Source organism: Nuphar pumila, chromosome 3 (genome assembly GCF_984573655.1).
Source record: "Nuphar pumila chromosome 3, dmNupPumi1.hap1.1, whole genome shotgun sequence".
Taxonomy (NCBI): domain Eukaryota; kingdom Viridiplantae; phylum Streptophyta; class Magnoliopsida; order Nymphaeales; family Nymphaeaceae; genus Nuphar; species Nuphar pumila.
Window position 1 is genome coordinate 131,482,898 of NC_143251.1, and position 26,646 is coordinate 131,509,543.

The window sequence follows — 26,646 nt, forward strand, 5'->3', positions numbered from 1 at the left end:
GGGTGGAGGTTAAAATCCATTCCCGTGCAGGGATGGAGGTTCTAATCTTGAGGCGGGGCGGGGGTGGAGACCTTTGTCCCCCGCCCCACCCCACTGCCATCCCTATATACAGGTGTGTCCTTTACCGGACACCGAAACAAGGCCACGGTCAATGTGGCACCTCGCAGTCCGTAAGAGGAAGTCCGAACCATCAGAGGTTTTTCCCATTACATTGAAAAAAAAAAAGTCGCTTCTTATATTTGATATCCAGGATCTGGCTTTTTTATCATATCTTAAGATCCTGATATCTGTACAACGCCAAAATAAAGGGAAAAAAAAACAAAGAACGAAAGTTCTATTGCTTCACCAGCTCCAATAACATGCAGCCATTATTTATACACATAATGTTTGGAAACCCCAAGGTTTTTTTTTTATTAACAGAATTTTCTTGATCAATTTGGTGAATCCACTGAATCTCCCAGAACTGTTCAGGAGAAGATGTATACCTCGTCAAATCCCCTCCTACAACATCAAAGTTGAAGCAATGTTAAAATCTGACCATCTAGATAACCTTCTCATTGTTGGATAAAGTGGTCATTTTTTAACCTTACCCTGCCTTCCCACAGTAAGTGGGGCTGTAGTTGTAAATGAGGTTGTCCAGAACCGTTCTGGCAGGTGGTCTATTCAAGGATTTTCGAGCCTCACTGAACCAAAGTAATTAAAATGTGAAATTTATTAAAAACATTAACTTCCATGGGCGAGCAGAACGGTAGAAGAATGGAAACACAGGGAAGAACATCCATGGTAATTGTTCTTTCAACAAGCAAACTGTCTTTAAGGAAGACCAAAAAGATAAAGCAAGAAACACCTTCTACCAATCCAGTTTTGTGATCCCTACAAGGCGTGTTTGCCTAAAGGCTAGCCTGACGCAGCACTGTCCTGAAAGTATCGGTACTCCCCACCAAGGGCGTAGCTAGGGGGGGCAGGACTGTAGCCCAGTCCTGCCTCCCGAAACAGTTATTTTTTTTTGTTTTTTTGTTTTTAAAAGCCCAGTCCTAGCCCAGCCCTGACTGCAGCAAATAGTTTGATTTGTCCATATGAAATAGATTTTTATTAATAATTGTAGCCATTTTTTATTTTATCTCAAAAAAAAATATTTCGGGGCCGCTGCCCCCGAACCCCCCACTCACAAAAAATAATTTGTTTTTGCTACACCCCTATTTGCCCCCCCCCCCCCCCCTCCCCCCTCACATGAATCCTAGCTACGCCCCTGCTCCCCACAACCACCTACTATGTCCAAAAGCCATGCACAAACCATGATTTCTATCATATAAACTACGGTGAATACATCTGTAAGGTCTGATTGATAAGATGCAACCTACACCTATGTATGTGGGTATAAGGGATCTCTACGTAGCATACCTCTTCCTCTGTCTCACTCTATATAGTAATGGGTATGTGCTAAATGAGGTTTTCAGGTTTTTTTTGTTTTACTTTTAAATTCTGACCGTCCAGATGTGATTTATGCACTTGATTTTATAGGGATCATCTATTGAAGTGTTAGATTCTGACACATGGGTGGGTTTTTATAACGGTCCAAAATCTTTGTAAAATTTTGAGGCTCCAAATATCATTTTTTTATGGTAAACACATGATCCAAATGTGAATTCCTCATAAATCAATGATGCCAAACACATTTATGGGGTCAGAACTGCAAAAAAACACTGAAAAAGCAAAAAAAAAAACATTTAGCACATTTTATCTCTCATATTTCATTTAACACGTACCCATCTCTCTCTCTCTCTCTCTCTCCCTATATATATATATATATATATATATATATATATATATATATATATATATATATATATATAAGAAAAGAGGCTGTCCAACCAAAGGAAAGTGAAAATCTACAATGATAATCGATGGCATTCCTTCTCTATCAATTGAGCTTTTCATCGATTGAATGTTACATATTAGAATTTTATCATTCACTTAGTGGGTGACATGTTTTGGATTATGAATTTTTGATGTTTAGATGTGTTTTTTAAAGCGCTAAAAGACAATGGCCAAGAATACTTTGTATTGTAAAGTTTTAAATGCATTGTGAGTCATCGATTTTTCATGTTTCAAAAAACATGTCCATATATCGTAAAGTATTTATGTAAAGCATAATTTTTACTAAATAAATTATAAAGAACAAATATATGAGAACCGAACGATGAGATGCTCAAGCATTGAAGGAGAGTGATCAATAATTGTTGATTGTAGAATTTGGACCTTCCTTTGGTTTGACGGTCTCCCTTTATATATATATATATATATATATATATATATATATATATATATATATATGAGAACTAAACATATTAGGTCCCATTTATCATTCTGCCCCATAGTTTTAAGTGTTTAATGATAGATCTGAACCGTTAGATGTGTTTAGCAAGATCAATTTGGTGGGAATTGACCCTTGGATTATGTTTTTTGAGAAAGAAACAAGTTTTTATGAGCTAAGAAAAAACTGGTACCTTCATGGCCATTGATTTTGGATCATAGGAAAAACTTATTCCGCAGATCCAAAAGCTTGTTCCCACTAAACAAAACCTATAGATCACATCTATTGTGTTACATGTGAGAAAAAAAATACCTCAAACTATGATTTTTGAAGCAGCCTAACCAGACCTAATGAAAAAGGGAGCCTAAGGAACACATTATATATATATATATATATATATATATATATATATATAGAGAGAGAGAGAGAGAGAGAGAGAGAGAGAGAGGTCTGTGCTAAATGAAACGTGCTAAATGGGTGGTGTTTTTTTTTTTTATAATTTTGATCCCATAAATGTGTTGGGCATGGTCACTTTATGAGGAATCCACACCTGGATCATGTGTTTTAAATAAAGAAAATGATATTTGGAGCCTTAAAAATTTACAAAGATTTTAGGCCAATGATTTTTCGAACGTTATAAAAACCCAATCAGGTGTCGGAATCAAACACTTCAAGAGCTGATCCCTATAATTTAAAAATAAAACATAAAAACCTGAAAAACTCATTTAGCGTATTTTATTTAACACGGACCCATTACTATCTCTCTCTCTTTATATATATATATATATATATATATATATATATATATATATATATAGAGAGAGAGAGAGAGAGAGAGAGAGAGAGAGAGAGAGAGAGAGCTGCTTGATTCATAGATAATTGACAGGAATTTGATTTTGATTAGCATCCATTGCTTAGCATTTTTCTGCGAAAAAGTCGCTAAAGGTCACAACGGAACTTGGATTTTTAACTGCGCTTCAATACACCACTAAAAGCCATTTTTTAAATAAAGGGCACATCCTTAGGGCCTTTAGCAGCTCTACAAAGGCTCCACTAAAGGCACTTTTGTGCATTTTTGCAATTTTTGGACATTTTTGTGTGCTGACCATCCATCACACGCATGCGATGGATGGTCAGCATGACTATGGGTTAAGTAGCTATGGATCAAGCAGCTACCACTATATATATATATATATATATATATATATATATATATATAGATAGAGAGAGAGAGAGAGAGAGAGAGAGAGAGAGATGTGTTTCTTAGACCCCTGTTTCATAAGGTCATTAGGATCTATCAAAAATCAATGTTTTAAGTATTTTTTTCTAAAGTCTAACACCGTAGATTTGATCTATAGGTTTTAGTGGGAACCAGCTTTTGGATTGCCGGAATCTGACCTGAATACAGGTTTTTCTGGTGATCCAAAATCAATGGCTATGAAGGTACCTGTTTTTTGGGGCTAAGAAAAATATATTTTTTCATCCAAAAAACATAATCCAAGAGTCTATTCCTACTAAATTGAGCATGCTAAACACATCTAATGGTTCAGATCTATCATAAAACACTTAAAACCTATGGGACAGAATGAGAAATGGGGTCTTTATATATATATATATATATATATATATATATATATATATATATATATAGAGAGAGAGAGAGAGAGAGAGAGAGAGAGAGAGAGAGAGTATAAGGGGTAAGGTGTGCACAACCACCCGTTAACATGAAAATGAACTCAATTTTTCCCCAATGTTTTTTTTTTTACTTTTTAAAAATCTGAATTTACATATTTGTTCCACACAATCAAATTAGTAGGGATCAGCTTTTGAGTAATCCAATCCAACACATAAACAGGTCATTTTAAGGGATGAAAATCAAGAGTCCACAAATTTTTGAATTTACAATGTTATAAAATCATGCTTTTGGTCATGCCAAACACATCCGTATAGTTAAATCACTGAAAAATGGTGTCTAAAACCACATTCGGGGCATGCACACCTAAGCCGTGCACACCCACCAATTTTCTAGCCTACTACCAGTCTACCATGGGTGAACGGGTGTTTTAAGGTTGCTTTTTGCAAATCTAACCCTACAGATGTGTTCGGCATAGTGAATAACACTGGATCATGTTTTTTCAATAAAAAACATGATTTTTTAAGTCTTGAATATTTATAAAAATCTTACACCATCAATTTTAAGCCTTATAAAAACCTACCTGTTTTCTCATAAAATCAAGCATGTAGAACACGTGCAGTCAGATTTAAAGAAAACAGAGAAAAAACCCCTTAAAAGCCTAATAGGCTGGCGGTAAGCCAAAAAAGCGACAGGCAGCTCTCTCTCTCTCTCTCTCTCTCTATATATATATATATATATATATATAAATATAAACACTCCAATTTCTAGCATGGTGATGTCAGAAAGCAGTGGGGCTTGTATTATCTCAAGAGGGCAAACACTTGCTCTCCTTGTATCTGGCCTTCCTGTGACCAGAAACCTCGGCTAACATTCGTTTTTTGCATGAATAAGCTTTGCATCCACCCTAGGCAAAACCCCTCTTTGACTGGCTAACATTCCAACACCCGATCTCTCAGAAACAGGTAGAGTGATACCATCCATCCACCCACCTGGTTTCCAGTTAATCCAGTGCCTGCCATTACCGTAAAGCCATTGTATCACTTCATGCTCTCTCACACACACACATACAGAGTACCTCAATATCATCAATCTTGCCATCCTAAGGTAGGTCGACCCAGACGATATAATTGTGAAGACACTTTGTATCCCGTAATGTTTAAGATGCTTTGGAACAGATAAAATTTCAAAACACACAGCACCTACCTAGACTTTGAATGGATCATGACTACCAAATACTGTAGGATTGATCTATATGTGAAGAGAAAGAAGCTACGTGCACATGAACAGAGCGTGCTTAATTGCTTACTGCCAAGCAAAATGACCATTCCCATGTATGAAGATCTGTACACAACCAATTTATGTGCACATGAACACAGCATGCTTACTGTCGAGCAAAATCACTATTCCCATGTATGAAGGGCCATCTTTACACAACCAATTTTTTGCAATAGCACGACCAGAAACTAACAGACAGGTACTCTTAATGGTCGGTTCTGTAACAAGTGTTGGCATTATCTAAACAGATGAACCCTGTCCCTTTCTGTCTCCAAAGTTCTAATGATTGCATCTTTATTATATACACAACTATAGCTCTGCCTGGATTATGATATTTAAGTTACTTCTAATTAGGTCAGAATACGTCCAAATATGATAATCAAAGATAGCAACTTAATTTTGACTTGAAATTAGGTTTAAATGAAAATTAATGTTTTTTTCAAAGAAAGCTGCCCGTTCAAAAGAAAGATCACATTTGCACAAGTATTTTCAGAAAAACTATCTTAGATTATATATACGACTATAGCGCAGATTAGATTAGGCTATTTAAGCGACTTCTAATTAGGTCAGAAGACTCAGAACACACCCAAATATGAAAATCAAACATAGTAACTTAATCCTGACTTGGAATTAGGTTTAAATGAAAATTAATTGTCTTTTCAAAGAAAGCTGTATGTTCAAAAGAAAGATCACATTTTCACAAATATTTTCAGAAAAAACTATTCCAGCAATGCTTTTTAAGGTTGCCAGACATGTTAATTGCAGCATCAGATAATCTAATATCTAAATGTAAATAAAAGATATAGAGATAAACTAACCTGATAAAAAAGTTGGCAACATTTTGGGTCACTTGGACAGCATCCTCAGTATGTGGAATCATTGAAAGCCCCCACTCAAACGCATTCTTCTGCAGTTTTCTACATCAGATCCCTAATGTGTCCAACATGAATAGAACAGTGCATCGATGAAGAACTAATATGGCATCAGCTAAAACACTTAGTTTTTAATGCAATACTAAAATTACCCTAATTAAAACTTTTTTACTTTGAACTTATCAATACAAAGGTTATGATGGGCAATTAAATTACAATCAATTGATAAAATAGACAGTATTTCGCTCACCTATTAACATGTCCAGACTAATTGTCAATTAAAAGAAAAAATTTCCACAATTACTTAGATTGACTACTTCAGAGTTCCTCAGAATCAAGTGAAATTATGTGAAACATGTGAGCTGCTTATTAGTTTCAAATAAAATCACTTTCAAACTTAGTTTCAGATATACTTGCAAACTATCTCATTCTTAGAAAAGCAGAAACACAAGATGAATGCCAGAAAACAGGAGTATAATATATGATGCCTGGCAATATACAGAAAAAAAAATGGAAAACCTGTTAAAATGTAATCCTTAATTTTGTCATATGTTCTTGTGTGTGTATATATATATATATATATATATATATATTTATTTATTACCCGAAAATGGTATTTCTGTAATTTCCTATTTTATGCATATTCCATTTGGAATATGATTGTATTTCCTGTTATTCTTTTTCTTTTTCATGGTTTGTGCCACCTAGGAAGGCTCCCCAAAGAGTCATTGGGGGAGCCTCCAACGGTCACTCCCAACGACTCCTTTGGGAGTCCCCTAGGTGGCTCCTCTTGTGGTGTATAAATAGGGGACTTCCCCTTGTATTTTGTTCAAGAGCTTTTGGATTCGGGTGTGTCTTTTCATATGTCCCCAAACATGTATTCCCTTTCCGAATATTAAAAAAAATATTTTCCCATCTTTTGTTTCTACTATAGATGGAACTTCTCTTGAAATCAAAGGTAATTTTGAAACTCAAAACTTTTTCATTCCCAAAATTAGATTTATACCAAAGTTAAACTTGAACCTTTTCTCCGTTTCTCAACTCTCGGACCATAGATGTGATATAAATTTTTTCTCTGATAAATGTTTAATACAGGATCGCCAGTTCAGAAAGTTGATTAGGGAAGGCTCTAGGAAGGGAGACTTATATTATATGGACTCTCTTCAAGTTCCTAAAAATTTCTTTTGTAATGTTGTCCAACATAAAGATATAAATGTTTGACACAAAAGACTTGGTCATCCCAATATCACCAAGTTATCTTATTTACATTTTGCCAATTTTTTTGTAAAAATACATTCTCTTGTAATGACTGTATACTTGAAAAAATCAGAAGTATGCTTTTTGAACAAAGATCAATGTTTACTTCTAAACCTTTCGAAATTGTTTAGTCAGATGTTTGGGGACCGGTACCTGTTGTTTCAAAATGAGGGTTTGCCTACTATGTGATTTTTATGGATGATTTTTTCTAGGTATTTTTTGATATATTTTATTAGACATAAGCATGAAGTTTTTTCATATTTTAAATCATTCCATGTGATGATTAAAAATTAATTTAATAGCGGCTTAAAGATATTTAGAACTGATTGCGGAGGTGTAACGACCCCAACTCACACCTCTTGAAAATATGGAATTTTTTTTCTTCTAAAGTGTGGCAAAAATCTTCTCAGAGACTTGGGGTCCTTACAGTTCTAATTTCAGCTGGATAACCACACACCACAAACGAACTTACATTTATCATCCATAACCAACCCCTCCCCTTTTTTATTAATGAATCAAAATCCAACTCCAAAGACAGTGTTCTACTCAACAGAAAGTGAAGTAGTCACTAACTGAAACAAAAGAACTGAAAAGAACAGTAAAACTGAAAGACAAAAGAAAGAGTCACTCTATCCACTCGTGAAGCTGTCAAGAATTAAGTGCGACTCTCGTGTCTCCCCCTAGTAGCTAGCCAAACCTCACTGATTACATGTTTCTATGAAAAACCAATAAAGTAGGGTGTTAGAACCAAAATTCTGAGCACAGCTACTTCTAATGAAACCAAGTGAGACAAGACATATAGATAAGATTTCATGTAATAGTTTGAGTGAGTGCAGATATAACAATTTGCAACATTTAAGTAATCATACATGCAACAGGTTACATATGCTAAGCAGGAAGAAACAATAAAGTAGTAGCATATAGCAAGAACTAAGTGGTCAATACTTTCGGCATGCAGTAGAAAGTAATTAACATGCATTCATCATGTCATGATTGAGAAAATAAGTAAAATGTGCATGTTCTAATACATCGCAGAAAAATGTATGTGCTATGTGCAATGCATGAATCATTTGTTATCTTTCATTTAAGTTTTTCTTTTCCATATGCATGCCCTATTAAATGCATACAACTTTAAATTTCTTCTTTTTAATTACCGTTGCGGAGTTATACACTGCCGGTCCCAAGCCCGGATAAAGGAGGAGGGTTGCGGTAGGCCTGTGACAGCCAGCATAAAAACTTTGTCATATCCTATGAAAATGAACCAATATGAGAATTTCGTTGGGGCGTTCCCTACTGAGCGACGCGCTGTACTCTCTAGGCCCGGAGGCAGTGATAAATGTGCAAGGGTTGCTAGGTCGTCGCCCAGAAGCGACGCGTCACACCGGCGCCCGGGTGTGGTGTCAAATAGGCAAGGGTTCCCTCACTTTGTTGGACGGGTGGGGGTAAAGAAGTTAGTCCAAGACCATAAAATTAGGTTAGCCACTTGGAACATAGGGTCTTTAACTGGTAAGTTGGTAGAGTTAGTAGATGTTATGTGTAGGAGAAAGATTGATATTTTATGTCTTCAAGAGACCAAATGGGTAGGTGAGAAAGCTAAAGTGATAGAACCTTGGGGATATAAGATTTGGTATACAGGAATAAATAGGAATAGGAATGGAGTAGGGATTGCTATGAGTCGTCAGTTTATAGATAATGTAGTTGAGGTCCGTAGGAAGGGTGATAGAATTTTACTTATTAAATTAGTATTAGGTACGGATATTATTAATATTATTAGTGTTTATGCACCTCAAGTAGGTTTAGATGATTCCATTAAGCATCAATTTTGGGAAGATTTAGATGGAGTAGTACAAGAGACATCTTATGGAGAAAAGCTTTTCATCGGCGGTGACCTTAATGGACATGTAGGCATTAGTAGGGATGGATTTGAGAATATCCATGGAGGCTATGGTATAGGAGAAAGAAATGAAAGTGGAGAAAGGATTTTAGATTTTTGTTTGTCCTATGATATGATCTTAGCAAACACTTGGTTTAGGAAGAGGGAGTCTCACCTAGTAACATTTAAAAGTGGGGTTAATACGAGTCAGATAGATTTTTTCCTACTTAGAAAGAGAGATAGGGGTTGTTGCATCGATTGTAAGGTTATACCAGGAGAAAGTGTAGCTACACAACATAGAGTCTTAATTTTAGATCTTAGAATTAGACAATGCCGCAAAAGGGATAGACATAGGATAGATCCTAGAATTAAGTGGTGGGCACTGAAAGGAGCTAAACAAGGAATGTTTGTAGCGCAGGTAGTTAAGGAAGTTGATTGGTGTCTCGAGGAGGATTCAGAATCAATGTGGAATAAGATAGCGGGTGGTATGAGAAAAGTAGCTAAGGAGGTATTGGGTGAGTCTAAAGGCGGTGCACCACTAGGTAAGGATACATCATGGTGGAACGAGGATGTCAAATTAGCTATTAAGGTTAAAAGAGAGTGTTATAGAAATCTAAGTAAGAGTCGTGATAATGAGAATTTGGAGAAGTATATGATAGCAAAGAAGGAAGCTAAAAAAGTTGTTCGAAACGCGAGGGCTAAGGTATATAAGGAGGTTTATGACAAGTTGGATACCAAAGAAGGCGAGAAGGATATTTATAGGCTTGCAAAGATGAGAGATAGGAAATCGAAGGATTTGGGTATGGTTAGATGTATCAAAGATGAAACGCAAAGGGTTTTAGTCAAAGATGAGGAGATTAAGGAGAGATGGAAAGATTATTTTGATAAGCTATTTAATGATAGTCATGCTCAAGATCTTGGAGACTTCTCCATTCCTTTTCATGAGATAAATCGTGACTTCATGCGCAAGATTCAAAAGAAAGAAATTGCAGAGGCTTTGAAGAAAATGAAATCAAGAAGGGCAGTTGGCCCAGATGGTATACCTATCGAGGCTTGGAAATGCTTGGGAGAGAAAGGTTTAGAATGGTTGACAAATCTTTTTAACTTGATTTGGCGAACAAATAAGATGCCTAATGAGTGGAGGAAGAGTACTTTGGTGCCTTTATATAAGAATAAGGGTGATATACAAGATTGCACAAACTATCGTGGTATAAAACTCATGAGTCATACTATGAAACTTTGGGAGAGGGTGATTGAGTCTAGGTTGAGGAAGGTTGTCATGATATCGGAGAATCAATTTGGTTTTATGCCTGGAAGATCAACTATGGAAGCTATACATCTTCTTAGACAACTTATTGAAAGATATAGAGAGAGGAACAAAGATTTGCATATGGTTTTTATTGATTTAGAGAAGGCATACGATAGAGTACCTAGGGACGTTCTCTGGTGGACAATGATGAAGAAAGGTGTTTCTCTCAAGTACATTAGTATAATTAAAGATATGTATGAAGGAGTAGTAACCAATGTCCGCACTTGTGGAGGGGTGACAACCAATTTTCCGATAACGGTTGGGTTACATCAAGGATCTGCTTTAAGCCCTTTCCTATTTGCGATAGTGATGGATGAGCTTACGAGATCAATTCAAGAAAATGTACCGTGGTGTATGTTGTTTGCTGATGATATTGTTTTGATTGATGAGTCTAGAGCTGGGGTTAATGCTAAGTTAGAATTATGGAGACAGACATTGGAAGCTAGAGGTTTTAAGTTGAGTAAGAGTAAGACTGAATATATGGAATGTCGGTTTAGTAAGCAACGAAGTAGTGATGGGAGTGTAGTGAAGCTTGGTGAGCAAGATATACCGGTGAATGATTATTTCAAATATTTGGGATCCATCATTCAAAAGTATGGAGAAATTGATGGAGATGTAAATCATAGGATAAAGGTTGGGTGGATGAAATGGAAAAGTGCTACTGGAGTGCTGTGCGATCGTAGAATGCCATTGCGGTTGAAGGGAAAGTTTTATAGGACGACTATTAGACCCGCTTTACTATATGGTACGGAATGTTGGGCTGCCAAGAGACATCATATTCAAAAAATGAGTGTAGCTGAGATGCGGATGCTTAGATGGATGTGTGGAAATACAATAAAAGATAAGATTCGGAACGAAGAGATACGTAAGAAGGTAGGTGTTGCACCCATTGAAAATAAGATGCGAGAGAATCGTTTACGGTGGTTTGGACATATTCGGCGAAGGCCTAATGATGCTCCAGTTAGAAGGTTGGAGAAATGGGAAAATATATTAGTTAAAAGAGGTCGGGGTAGGCCTAGGAAGACTTGGATGGAGATGATAGGAAAGGATATGAATGCTTTGAACCTCACCGAGGACATGGCGTTGGATAGAAATGATTGGAGGAAAAGGATTCATGTGGAAGACCCAAAATGAATTTCTTTTTTGGTTCATATCGCTGACCCCAATTGTTTTGGGATGAAGGCGTAGTTGTTGTTGTTGTTGTTGTTTGTTGTAATTACCGTTGCCCGCGGATACACCAAACGAGTACAATCCCCGAGGTCAAGTTAGGTTCCCAAGGTAGCTTAACACACAATTTATAATTTATTACTGGGTTCCGAACTTAACCCTCGACCGAATCACCTTCGGAACATTAGACTTCCACATCTAATGTCGGGGACACAAGGGACATCTCACGCCCACATATGTCACTTTCTTGATACAAAAAACAACAGCGATGTTAAACACACCACCCTCAGGTAAAGTGGTGGACTCTCCATTGAGGTTCAAAGGACAAAATAAAGCAAACAAAGTTTTTGTATCCTCACAGTCTCCCCAAGACCGAATCTCTAAGATCCTCATTCTTCAGATGAGAGATCCCAGAACATATATTACACTGTTCTTATTTATTATCTTTTTATTGAAAGTCAATTCTTTAAGTTTGCAATACCATATGCAAAAGTAAAGGTGAAAACCCATATCCTCCCTTATGAGGACCCTTACGGGACTCCAGCCCATAAGGATAACTAGAACAGTGTATTAGCGTGTCATACCAACTTGTGTGTTTTAAGTGATGCAAATCAAAATATATATATATGAACAAAAATCAAACCCACGGCTCTCCAGGCCGGTGATGGTCCATTTAGGCCATCGATGCATCACATAACAAAACCAAAGTTGTGTTTTATTCGTAACACCAGGTTAGTGTGCCAAATGCATGTGTACCCATGCAAAAATAATGCCAATCATAAGCATGTCATTTCACAATCATATGCATCCTTATTATGTGTGTTACCTGTTAGAATTGTATTTGTATCGGATATGGATCCGATATTGGATCCATATCCGAGCGTATGCTTTCCCCATGCTTGGGCGGTGGCATACTTGTAATCCTGTATATTTTTCATGTATTTTGTTCAGTAGTGTTAGATCCTATATATATCTTATTAAGAGAGGGTCACGATACTTTTAACGTGCCCTACTTTCCTTTTGGCATCCTCCTCTTCTCCCCCTCTCCTCTCTTCTCTTTATTTTGTATTTTCAGATTGAAGGCTATTCTCCAAAGCTTGAAGGCGCACTATCTTGAAGCCCTATTCAGATTCTTTCATCTTGAAGCCCTATTCAGATTTTTTCATGGTATCAGAGCAACCCACGATCGACGCCTGTTTCTCCAGCCACGAGCGAGTCTTCTCCAGCCACGATCGACGAACTGCTGAGTTACGTCTGCCTTCTTCATCACGCCTGTCAACCAGGCCACGATCTGCTGAGTTTGATCTTCATTCTTCAGCCGAGTGCCTGATCCTCATCCTTCAGCCGAGTGCCTGATCCTTCAGCCGAGTACCTTTGGAAACGCAAATATTATATCAGCATAATCATGTCCACCCTCTCTTCGAGTTTTCTCTCCCAACTCATCTCCCAAAAGTTAACCCATTCCAACTATTTGACGTGGAAACGTCAGATAGTCCCTTTCATTAAGAGCCATTGTCTATATGGTCATATTGATGGCTCTACTCCAGCCCCGCCTGAATTGATTTTGGGTGAAACAAAGGATGCTACTAGTTCGGTGACTGCTACAGATAATATCCCTAATCCAGCATATGCCGTATGGATGGCACATGATCAGGCTTTAGTTGCTTATATTACTTCTACCCTCTCTGAAGAAGTGCTTGCAGGTATAGATGATGATATCTCAGCTTTTCAACTATGGAATACGCTTGCAAATACATACTCTCAAGTTTCAGAAGCTAGATATCTTCAATTGAAGCGTCAATTTCAAAGCATAAATAGAGGCTCCAGATCTGTACTTGAGTATCTCTATGAGATTAAAAATGTAAGCGATCAACTTGCTGTTATTGGCCATCCTATTTCAGACAAGGATAAAGTTCAGCAGGCTCTTAGTGGTCTAGGGTCAGAGTTTGATATATTTTGCACTGCTCTGGAGGTTCTCCCTGTCTTACCCTCTTTTGAAGACTTAAAGGCAAAATTGATCCAGCATGAGGCTAGTAGAGTTCACAGGCATGATGCTTCCATTTCTACTTCGCCCAGTATTTTAGTTACTTCTACACATGGTGTGTCAGGACAGCGTGCACATACTTGGGCTCATACATCCGGACAAGGAAAGGGTATTCTTCCTACTCCTCAGGGCAGCACTCTTGTTAACATGCCAAAGCGTATCCCTACATGTTTCTATTGCAACAAGAGAGGACATGTTAAATCTGAATGTTGGCACAATCCTCAGAACAAAGCTAAGGGAGGTCGACGTGATCACAGGCCAACCCCCTCTATCATTTCTAGAGCGTCTTCCTCCTCATTCACGCCCGATGCACAATAACTCTTAATGACAGCTATTTCTAATCTGAATCTCAAGCAAAATGATGATGGTGTCTGGTATGTGGATTCTGGTGTTGCCGCCCATGTGACTGATGATGCAGGTAAACTCTCTAGTGCATCTCCATATTTAGCAAAAGGTTCTGTAGTTACAGGTGATGGCACTCACCACAAAATTACTCACATTGGTAATGCATATGTTTCTTTGCCGCATACTTCTCTTCCTTTACACAATGTTTTAGTCGTCCCTAATGTCAAGAAAAACATTATTTCAGTATCTAAACTCATTGATGACTCTTCCACATCAGTTGAATTCACTCCTTCCTCTGTTTTTGTCAAGGATCCTCTCACCAAGACGATATTCGCTGAAGGAATTCGTGAAGGCAACATGTACGTCCTCAAAGAAGCTCCTCCAGTGTCCAAGTCCAGTTCATCTGTTTCTTTTCCTATCAGTCCGAATGAAGTCAATTTGACTCAAATTGATATGCCGTCCATTTGGCATAATCGATTAGGCCATTGTAGTCATTCTTTTATTTCTAGCCTTGTTAATAATGGATTTTTGCACAAATCCAGTCTGAGACCTGTTAGTGAGTCAGGCATGTGCTCAAGCTGTCAACTTTGTAAGAGTCATGCCCTTCCTTTTAATTCCATCAATAAAAGAGCTTCTAAATTGTTTGAAACGATTTACTCTGATGTTTGGGGACCAGCTCCTGTCTCATCTCCTTCTGGCAGTAGATACTATGTCATTTTTGTTGATTCTTTTTCTCGCTATACATGGATACACTTCATAAAACACAAATCTGAAGTGTTCCGTTTGTTTAGCCAATTTCATGCCCTCATCCAAAATAAATTTTCATCCAACATAGTGCATTTTCAATGTGATGGTGGTGGTGAATATTTATCATCTGAATTTACTGAATACTTGCTAAATCATGGCATCACTAGACAGATATCTTGTCCACACACACCACAGCAAAATGGCATTGCAGAACGCAAGCACCGACACATTGTAGAGACTGCCTTAAGCATGCTCCATGACACTGATCTCCCTATGACTCTATGGACTGAGGCATTTCACACGGCCGTTTATGTTATAAATCGATTGCCTTTAGCTCTTCTCGCAGGGAAATCTCCTTTCTTTCTTTTGAATAATGAGCATCCTAAGTATGATGAGCTTCGGGTTTTTTGGATGCATTTGCTATGTTCATGTTGATTCCAGCCTCCGGAACAAACTTCAGGCTCGGGCTATAATGTGTCAGTTTGTGGGCTATGCAGACCATTATCGAGGCTATAGGTGCTATAATCCCCTAACAGGCCGTATACATATTTCAAGACATGTTTTTGATGAACTCAGATTGCAGTTTCACACTTCTTCCAAGGCTATTCATGATTCAGCGTCCAGACTATATGATCCATGGTTATGTGCTAATATCTTAGGCGATGGGATTCAACCGACCACTTTTCCAGCCCCTTCTGACAGTACTCACATTGAAGCAGAAATGTCTGATGCCCAGATGGATAGTACTCACATTGAAGCAGACATGTCTGATACTCAGATGGCTGATCCTCCTTTAGACAGATTTTCTGGCTTGGTTTATTCTCGTCGCACTCCTGCCTCTACTACTGATTCTGTCATTGTTCCTTCTCATCCACGAAGGTCCACTCGAGCGAGACATCCCGTGGATAGATGGATAAGCTATAACACTTTCACTTTGGATTTTCAGCTTTTTATGACCAGTTTGCATAAACAGACTGAACCAAAGTGTTATTCTCAGGCCTCTCAAAATTCCCGTTGGATTGAAGCCATGAATGAAGAAATGGAAGCCTTGAATGAATGTCAAACATGGGAAGTCGTTCCACGGCCAAGGGATAAGAATGTTGTTGGGTCTAAATGGGTTTATAAAATCAAATATAAACCAGATGGCAGTATTGATAGGTATAAAGCTCGTCTTGTGGCTAGAGGTTTCACTCAACAACATGGGGAAGATTATGATGAGACTTTCAGCCCTGTTGTTAAGATGAGTACCATTCGAGTTATTCTCTCTCTTGCTGTTACTTTTGGATGGTCATTACATCAACTTGATGTCAAAAATGCTTTTCTTCATGGTTTCCTCAAAGAGGACGTCTACATGGAACAACCACCAGGATATGCTACTAATGATTCTAATCTATGGGTATGCAAGTTGCACAAGTCATTATATGGGTTAAAACAGGCTTCTCGTTCATGGTTTGAAAGGTTCTCCCTTCACATTCAAGAAGCTGGTTTTCAGAAGAGTGCTCTTGATCATTCTCTTTTTATCTATCACAAAGGAGGGATCACTACTTGGTTATTGATATATGTGGATGACATTGTTCTCACGGGAAATACTTCCTCTCATATCGTCCAAATCAAAGAAGTGTTAGAACAACACTTCAAAATGAAAGATCTCGGGGACCTCAGATATTTTTTGGGTGTTGAATTAGACAGGACTGAGGATTCCCTCACTATTTCTCAACACAAGTATGCCCTTGATATTCTCACATCCTCTGGTATGTCTGATTGTAAGCCCATTAACACGCCCAGCATTTTGCATGCAAAGTTGAACGTTTCAGATGGCAGTCTTGCATATCCTGTTCCAACCCTTTACCGCAGTATTGTTGGGAAACTTCAATATTTGACATTCACTCGGCCCGACATTGTATATGCTGTCAATCAAGTTTCCCAGTTTATGCATGCTCCCACAGACACTCATATGGAAGTTGTCAAGCGTATCTTACGTTATCTCAAGGGGACTATTGGCGATGGACTTACTTATAAACGCATGTCTCCTACTGTGGATGGTCATATTATCTCTACTTACACTGATGCTGATTGGGGAAGCGATCTTGATGAACGCCGATCTGTTTCTGGCTATTGTGTCTTTCTCAATTCTAATCTTGTCTGTTGGAGTAGTCGCAGACAACGCGCCATTGCAAAATCCAGCACAGAAGCTGAATATAGGGCCATGGCTGCTGGCACTGCCGATGCTACTTGGCTTCGTCACCTCCTTGGGGAATTATCTCTTCCTATTGCTCAATCTTCCATGCTGGTTGACAATCAAAGTGCCATTAAAATTTCATTCAATCCCATACTTCACAGTCGTACCAAGCACATTGAGATTGATCAACATTTCATTCGTCAGAAAATAGAAGATGAGGAAATCTCCCCTGCATATATACATACTTCTGAACAAGTTGCTGATCTTTTCACCAAAGGACTCACTGGATCACAGTTTTGGCATTTGAAGAACAAGTTGGGCATGATGAAAACTCATGCACAACTTGAGGGGGGATGTTAGAATTGTATTTGTATCGGATATGGATCCGATATTGGATCCATATCCGAGCGTATGCTTTCCCCATGCTTGGGCGGTGGCATACTTGTAATCCTGTATATTTTTCATGTATTTTGTTCAGTAGTGTTAGATCCTATATATATCTTATTAAGAGAGGGTCACGATACTTTTAACGTGCCCTACTTTCCTTTTGGCATCCTCCTCTTCTCCCCCTCTCCTCTCTTCTCTTTATTTTGTATTTTCAGATTGAAGGCTATTCTCCAAAGCTTGAAGGCGCACTATCTTGAAGCCCTATTCAGATTCTTTCATCTTGAAGCCCTATTCAGATTCTTTCATTACCTACATCACATACATGTATTCACCAATGCATACCTCCTTTGAGTGTGTGAGTGTGCACAAAAATTACATATTATCATCGAGCATACATACTCACAAAATATCAATAAACAACACATGATCACATTCATGATTGCATAACCTGGACAATGCAAATACTAAAATTTTGCATCTCTATATGTCAAAAGTGAAAATTTCTACATATGCTAGAGTAGTTGGTCGGGTTTATCAATCCCGAACCGGGCAACCTACCAACTAACTAGTCAATTCAATCCAGCCGACTGGGCCTGTCAACTAGTCCAGTCGACTGGATCGGCTGGAGTTGACCCTCCAACAGATCAACTGATTATGCTAAAACTGCATGGACCTTCAAAAAAGAATAGTTTGCACAATTATCTTAATGCACACAAGGATCGACTAACGTGATCAGATCATTATCCAGAGCTCAGGGTTCCAGGAAACATTCACATGGTACTTATACATAAATCCTATGATAAATCTGTCTATCAAACTCCATTATGTATGTAACACAGGGACATACCTGATAACTTTCATGCATGAGCACCACTATCAACCTATCATGGATGAACAAGATTAACATAGAATCAACCATTACGAACACAATTACATACCTACACAAAGTTAAGAGAACCTGTGACAGAAATTTTAATCAACATATATGCATACCATGTATAAGTGGGAAAAAAATATACTTATATTATTATTTTTTTTTCTATTACATTCCATACCCAGCCGATTGCACAGGTCTAATCCCAGTCATGGTGTCTATTCCAAATGTGTAAAAACAATCTTGCTTTATGATCGAAATTGTCGATCCACCCAAATCAAGCTTCACTTAGCGTGAATCGTTATTCAGGAGAGGCACAGATTATAATGTATCAGCTCAGCGTGATCTCAACTCGAGAAAACAAAAAAAAGAAAACACGCAGCCCCACATGACAGGTATACCCAATTTAAATCCTAAACAGAAAACGAGTTGGACTGTGTAATGACAGTCCAACTTAGGTTCACGTTCACCCATTACTTGGTGGAACAAACTCAGCGTGAACTCCCACAACTGTAGATTTTATGCCCTGACGTAAATCCAGTTCAAGAACACAGATCCAATCCAAGGACACGATGCCCAAGTTGAAATAATGACATTAATTTAAACCCCCCCCAAAAAAACTAAGATCTCAACAAAAAGGAAATCGATTCTTTTAGATTCACTAAGATACATAGATTTTTTTCTTAAAAGGAAAGGGGAAAGTAGACGGAAAGCAATCAATCGAGCCATGGAGAGCGACCCACGGTTCGCCCTCCATGTCTCTTAGGGCACACAGCCATATAGGTTTTTTTTTTCCAAGGATTCTCATCTCCAAACACTACACGGAATCGAACCGATATTCGATCCCTCATCTAGATTCAAGAGGAGCATCGTACCTCTTTCGATGCTTTTCCGACGATCGAAGACGGCCGTCGCGAGAGAGGGGTCGACTGAGGTTGATCTCTCCGTTGTCGAGCTCAAGTCGAGGGGGAAACAACGAGGAGGTGGAAAAGGGAGCTTCACTCGACGAGAGTGGCGTAAATGCCTGCCGCGGGTAGGAAGCCGTCGGCGACGATGGCTCTGACGTTGCGCACGAAAATGAGAGGGAGCTGAAACAGAGAGAGAGAGAGAGAGAGAGAGAGAGAGAGAGAGAGAGAGAGAGAGAGAAGAGTGAAGAGGGCAAGACCCTCTCCATCCCCCTTTTATCAAACTGACCCCCTCCTCTCTCTCTCCGAGAAGAATGGGGTTGGTTACACCTTCTGTAACCCCCCCCCCCCCTTCTCCCCTTTCGATCTTTGCAAGAATCGTGCCCTAGGCACGATTCTTATTTTCTTTGTTTTATAAAGCACAACCCGGGTCCGGGTCCGGGTCCGGGTCCGAATTGTAACGTCCCAAAATTTCAAACTTGCGAACCTTTCAGAAAATAGGCAAGAGACTAGAAAAAAATCTCTTTCCTCCATAGTTTATTTATCAAATCAGCGAAAGACTATTCTTTTGTTAATTCAGAAGGTAAGCTGACAACTTTGGGCACGTTAGCTAAAAGAACCAAAACTCACAAAATTCGAATATCCCAAGGAAAATCCGTTACAAACCCAAAACGTCCAGAACGCGAGCTAAGAGCAGGAAGAAGAAGTCTTGAAGCCATCTTGCAATCGCGCCATCGCCCGTAGTGTACCTAATCATCACTTGTACCCATAGAATGGGTTAGTTTCACGAAAAACTAGTAGGTGCACAAGAAAGACTACAGGAAACTGAAATAAGTACATTTAATTCAACAGATTATGCAGTTAAAAGCAGATATGCAGTTAAACAGATAAGTAGTGCAAGCGAGTCAGTAGTGCAAGCGCGTAAGCAGTGCAAATGCGTAAGTAGTGCAAGCAGTAAGCAGTTCAAAGCAAGTAAGCAGTGTAACTGACAAACGCAACATAAGATTCAATTGATCGTAGGCTGTGAACCACTACGCAACTAGCTTGTTCTCGTTCCTAAAACAGGGTTTCTGCATCTAATCATTATCAGGTCATCGTTTGTCGCCCTCACTACTTCTAACAAACGCTTGTCCTGAACCACCTTAAACTATTCCCATCTCTCAAGGCCTTATGCGGCCAACTGTCATCGGTTATGACTCACTAAGGCGTCATGCTTTCTCAGAAAAGCCCACCCTTCCGTAGAAGGTCCAAAATATGATCACTATCTCAAATCGCTAACGGTCTGATTCTCACATCTGAGTCCTGCATGTAATCATGCTAAAACAGAAAGTCGAAACTATAAATTCATAAGTGGCTATCCCAAACAATCTCAAAAGATCATCACAACTCACCATAACATTTTATGATAAGCAAAAACACAAGATCCACGTCGGATCACTCAATCCGGGAGATATACGACCTGACAGGGAATTACCGCCCTAAAGGGTATACCTGGTCTTGGACCATACACTTTCTCACAGGAGTTCACCGTCTTTGCGGCTACCCGTTCGTGGACAGTGTACATCCTCACAGAAATTCTACCGCTCTAGCCGAATTACCCGATCTGGGAAATGTACCTCACAAAGAATTACCTCCCTAAATGGTATACCTGGTCTTGGACCATACACTTCCCCACAAGAGTTCACCGTCTTTGCGGCTACCCGTTCGTGAATAGTGTATATCCTCACAGAGATTCTGCCGCTCTAACCGGATTACCCGATCTGGGAAATGTACAACCTCACAAAAAATTACCGCCCTAGATGGTATACCCGGTCTTAGACCATACACTTCCTCACAGGAGTTCACCGTCTTTGCGGCTACCCGTTCGTGGACAGTGTACATCCTCAGAGAGATTCTACCGCTCTAGCTAGATTACCCGATCTGAGAAATGTACAACCTCACAAGGAATTGCCGCCCTAGAGGGTATAACAATCACATCACACAAAAACATATAATCCTACGTACCGTATTATTGCCACAAAGAACATTACAATCTTCAAATAGGACCTCAAAGCATGCGTAAACGACACATGAGAACACACAGATCCAATCCAGCTGATTCTATAGACGAAGAGTAACTAACTCTATCTGACAGTCAAACAAAACAACTGAATAAGACAAGCACTCATAACAATGCTCGTAAGACATACAATTACCATCAAATGGCTCAGTCCATCAGCAAGTAATTAAATTAATCGTAAGGCATAAACCATTGCATCACAAGCCATTCATAAGCAATCATACGACAACAGTTATATCACAATATGTAAGCAGTTTATAAGACAAGCGGTCACATCAATCCTAGTTGCCACCAGTTCGTAGATTACGAGTTGTATGCAATCACATCAATCATAAGAAATGCAAGCCAACAAGTGTTACGCTACAATAAGCATCAAACAGTTCGACCAAGAGGTAAAGCAAGTCACATGCTAATATGTAGCAACTGGCATAATGCTATTATTATAAGCATTTAACTAGTATGAGAAGTTAGATATTACTTAACAAAGAACTGCGTAAGCAGTTTAACAAACTAGAGTAACGCCTCGACATGCGGGTACAGCTCAACGAGTAGCATACTGAACTACCGAGCAAGCAAGCAATCGACCAGTGTGAACAAACTTTATATTTCGATATTACTGGCCTACGGGTACGCGCAGGCAAAACGTAAAAACAACTGAAACTAGTTTGGGCGTCTCTTATTCTATGTATTTTCAATAACCCGAATAGCTAGTTGAGTCCGCTCCAAAGGGGACGGCTTTAGCCGAGAGAGGATTCCCCAAAGGCTGATAAGCAGTGCCACGGATGCATCCAACTTCTGCAGAAGTGTTGAGCTAACTATTGTAGCCCCTTTCCCCTAACTCCAATGACTGGGGAGGCCAGATCATATGCCCGTAGGGTGGTTGTTAACAACCTGTCCATTGGAGTTTTGTACCGATCTGTCCTCTCCCTTGACAGACAACAAGAAGCGAATAAGTACGTTAGGGGTTGCTTAACTAACGACCCATTTTATGTTGTGGTCTTTAACTCACTCAAGCATCTTGCCTGTGAAGACGAATGTGAGACCATTTTATGTGATTACAGCATTGTGCATTTAACATTATTCGAGGTCGCACGACCATCTCATCCGATCATCGCAGTACTAGACATGTCGTGCACGACTACAAGTACTCTAGGATGAAGGGGGTATAGCTCCTCAATAGAAACCTCAACAGGAGTGTTTTATAAAGATGTAATGCTTCTTAAACTATACTTTGACATTATTTGTCTTTTAAAACAGCCAGCAGCTTTAGCCAACATTTGGCATGTGATTATCTCGAATCTCATCCGCTATCGGGGTATCTACATGCCTCGCATGACTCGATACCGACCTCGATAGACGGGATACTGGTTTCTCAACAGAACCAGCCAATCAGATCCTTCCATATGCTTCGATTTGGGCAGTCTTTAATGCTTTTGCATAGCCTCCTAAAATCTCAAGTCGACTCTACAGGACTGCGTACACGAAGAGCCAGGATCCTTGCGAGGTATCCCTCTCCTTAGACGAAGGTGTATCGCCAGCTCCCGACTGAACTCTTGTCGCAAGAGGGAGAGTGGTAGATGTCTCTTGCATCCTCCACGAGGATGCCTCAAACGCGTATGCAATGAGCGAAAACCTGAGCGTCATCAGTAACAGCAAGGCAGTAACAACACATATGCAAAAGCAAGAGCTTGGGCGCAAAGCGCGATGGCAAAGTAAAGACTATAAGCAGAAGTGCAATGCAAAACCTCGGCGCAATGCGCGACAACAAGTAAAGACTATAAGCAGGAGTGCAATGCAAAACCCTTGCGCAATGCGCGATGGCAAGGTAAAGACCAAGCAGGAGTGCAACGCAAAACCCTTGCGCAATGCGCGACGACAAGGTAAAGACTGCTAGAAAGTAAAGAACAAGGATCGTGGAACTGCGTCCTTGAGTTAAATGTGTACTCGTATAAATATATATATTTCTATATATATATATATACATAATGGTCCCTTTTTAGTTAATTAAACTTAATTCAATTGTCCAAGTCTTCCGTGCGATCTTCTCCTACCTTGGACAATTGCGAGCTTGTCGGCGTCTGCGGTTGTAAACAATTGACGGTTCGGGTCACGAAGCGCGAGCGGAATCCGTCGTACGAGCTGCAAAAGTGTCAGTCTTAGCACGCTAATACCAAAAATAGAAGGTCAGGGACACTGCCGTCGTCCTGACGTGAAGGAAGCAAAGACAGGGGCATCGTGCCCCTGCGCACCTGCTATCAGTGCAAGAAGCAGGGGCAGGGGTTGTGAGCCCCTGTTGAGTTGCTGTCAGCAAACAACCAGGAGGCAGGGGCCTCACTCCTGCCGACAAAGAGCCATAGAGGCAGGGACCTCATGCTCCCTGTCTGCCAGAACAGAAAAGGCAGGGGAGGGAGCAGAGGCTCCCTGCCTTAACAGGAAATAGGACAGGGGGCGCAACCCCCTACTGAAAACGAGACTGGCAGCAAGATCGAGGCAAAGGGGCGAAACCCCCTACCGGAAAACAAACAAGGTGCAGGGGGAAACAGTCCCCACCAACCTTGAAGAAATGTGGGGCAGGGTCCAATGACCCTTGATGTCGAAGAACAGGTGCAGGGGATAGGGGGTGTCGCCCCTGTCGACAAAGGATAGGCAGAGCTCCATCCCCTGCCGACCTACCAGAAATGATAGGCAGGGGCTTTAGCCCCTGCCGATCTGAAAGTTTCAGGCGACAAGGGCGATGCCCCTGTCGTCCTGCCAAAAGACGATAGGTAGGGGCCACAACCCCTACCGGCCAAAGGTAACAGAGAGAGAGTGAGGGGCAGGGGCTGGAAACCCCTGCCAGTCGATCAACAATAGGCGACAGGGGGGCATCACCCACTGCCAACCAGTCGAACACAAGCGACAGGGGGTGTCGCACCTGCCGGCTGAAAAGGAGGAGAGAAGAAGAAGACGAGGGTGCAGGGAGGGGGGCTCGACCCCTCCCTTGACCAAAAGAGGCAGCAGGGAGGGCTCGACCATCCCCTGCCGTCAAAGGTAGCAGGGAGGGTTCGACCCTCCCCTGCCATAAAGAGACGCAGGGAGAAGGGAGGTTGCAGGGGCTCGACCCCTGCCCACCCAATCGAGAAAAAGAGAGGGAGACAGGCGAGGAGGGGTGCTCGGCACCACCCTCCTGATAGACCCAGGGCGAGAGGCAAGGGAGGAGTCCCCCTGCCGACGAGAGGCGACGACAGGGGGCTCAGCCCCCCTGTCGGTTGATCCCAAAAAGAGAAGCAGGGGGGAGTCCCCCTGCCGACGACAGGGGGCTCAACCCCCTTGTCGATCGATCCCAATGAGATAAGCAGAGGGAAACCCCCTACCGATGAGAGGCGACGGCAGGGGCTCTGCCCCCTTGTCGGTCGACCCCTCACGGAGAAGAAGAAGAGGAGGCGGAAGGAAAAGAAAAGAAGAGGGGAGGTGGGTGCGTACCTGGGGTCGCCGGAAGGTGCTCGTCGAAAGGGAGCTCGCCGGAAGGAGGGTTGTCGGCGTGTTGCAGAGAGAAGGAAGAAGGTGGTAGCCGACGGTGAATGGGGTCTCAAGCGAGTCGACGAGGGAGAGTCGGGGGGAGAGAGCAGAGAGATGGGAGTCGGGAGAGAGACGGTGAGGGGGGGGGGTCGTATTTGAAACCCCCTGCCTCGCTGTCTATAGAAGACCCAAGGGAGGCGGTAAGGTTGTGCCCAACCGCCTCTCCCTTTGGATCAGAGTCAGGTCCAAAACTGGATCCGATCTGGGTCCAAAAAAAAAAATTGGCTATTACACGAACCCCTCAACTCAGGATCCAAACTCGGTATTTGGATCTGGCTAAATAGGAATGTGGATCCGGCCACGCAAATAACGGTGGATCCACGAGTTGGATCCAATTGGGTCCAACTGTGGATTAAACCCCAAAAAAATAATGATTTTCTTTATTTTATTATGATTATATATATATTATAATATATATATATATATATGGATATATGGATCTAGAAGGTGGATCCCAGACCCATGTCCGCACTATCTTAAATAGTTATCACTTGAATAATTTAATTAATTAAAATTATTACACTTATATATACATATAAGCTTATGCGAGATAAATACATACGTAAAGATTCCTTTATGGGTCCTGGATCCGAAACTTTGATCCCAATCCCAAATCACAATATTATGTAATTTGTATATAATATTTCTAAATGCCTAAAAATTGTGGTTATTACAGGAGGTGAGTACCTCTCAAATGAATTCAAGAAGTGTATTGAAGATAGTGGTATTATCCATCAAAGGTCATGTCCTAAAACACCTCAACAAAATGGGTTGGCCGAAAGAAAACATAGGCATATCATTGAAACCACTTGAACTCTTCTCATAGCTCAAAATATTCCAAAGAATTTTTTGGCCGAAGCGACTCTTGCATCTGTCTACCTTATCAATCGTTTACCATCTAGAAATTTGGGTAAAATCTCACCTTTTGAAACACTATATAAAAGGAAACCTGATTATAACAGATTGCGAATTAAATTTTTGGTTGCAAATGCTTTGTTCTTACAGATAAAAATGACAAACTTTCACCTAAAGCTATTCCCTGTGTCTTTCATGGGTATGCCAAGACTCAAAAAAGATTTCATTGTTACGACCTTAAAAATGATAAGTTATATGTTTCAAGAAATGTGACGTTTTTGGAAAATGAGAGTGGTTTTGAAAAAAATGATTCTCACCACGAGAATGTTGACTATTCTTTCTTATTTGATCTATTATCTAGTAATGATGATATGTCTAGTGATGATGAAATATCATCAAACCATGATCGTGATAATGAAGTTGACACTAATGACTTCATTTCACCCAGTACTCAAGGTAAAACATCAAATGACCCAATAACCTATTCTCGTAGAGATAGAAATACTTTTAGAAGTGCAATTGAGCAATATGGTGATTCTATTCCCTCACATGATCCCAGACGATCTGAAAGAAATAGGAAGCCTCCAACCAGATTTGACTCTTTTAACTCTTTTTCACCCAAGTATAGAGCTTGTCTTAGTGCCATTCATTCTTATTTTGAACCAAGAAATTTTGAGGAAGCCAAAAAATGCGTAGAATGGCAAGAAGCTATGAAAAATGAACTCAAAGCCCTTAAGAAAGCTAACACATGGGAATTCCAAACTCTACCTTTTGGAAAGAAAACTATAGGTTGTCGTTGGGTGTTTAAAGTCAAGACTAGGAGTGATGGATCTCTGGAGAGGTATAAAGCTCGCTTAGTTGCGAAAGGGTATGGTCAAGAATATTGAATTGAATATGAAAAGACATTTGCTCTTGTAGCACGGATGGTTACAGTTAGATGTCTCATCACTATTGCGTCTATTAAAAAATAAAACATTTTTCAAATGGATG

General features: G+C 40.1%; 1 protein-coding gene across 3 annotated transcripts in view; it reads right to left on the reverse strand.

Annotated features, from left to right (window-relative positions):
- Nucleotides 1-318: 318 nt before the first annotated feature.
- Nucleotides 319-26,646, reverse strand: part of LOC149843852 (gamma-glutamyl hydrolase 2-like) — a 112,732-nt gene continuing 86,404 nt past the window's right edge. For 2 of the 3 annotated variants that reach the window (XM_090000095.1, XM_090000096.1), the window contains 3 exons: nucleotides 6,044-6,132; nucleotides 591-683; nucleotides 319-501 (listed from right to left, as the gene is read on the reverse strand). In XM_090000095.1, the coding sequence (XP_089856221.1) occupies nucleotides 468-501; nucleotides 591-683; nucleotides 6,044-6,132 (216 nt within the window). In that variant the 3' untranslated portion in view covers nucleotides 319-467. Of the gene's footprint in view, nucleotides 502-590; nucleotides 684-6,043; nucleotides 6,156-26,646 lie in introns of all 3 variants that reach the window. The other variant, XR_016430920.1, reaches the window with a different exon arrangement.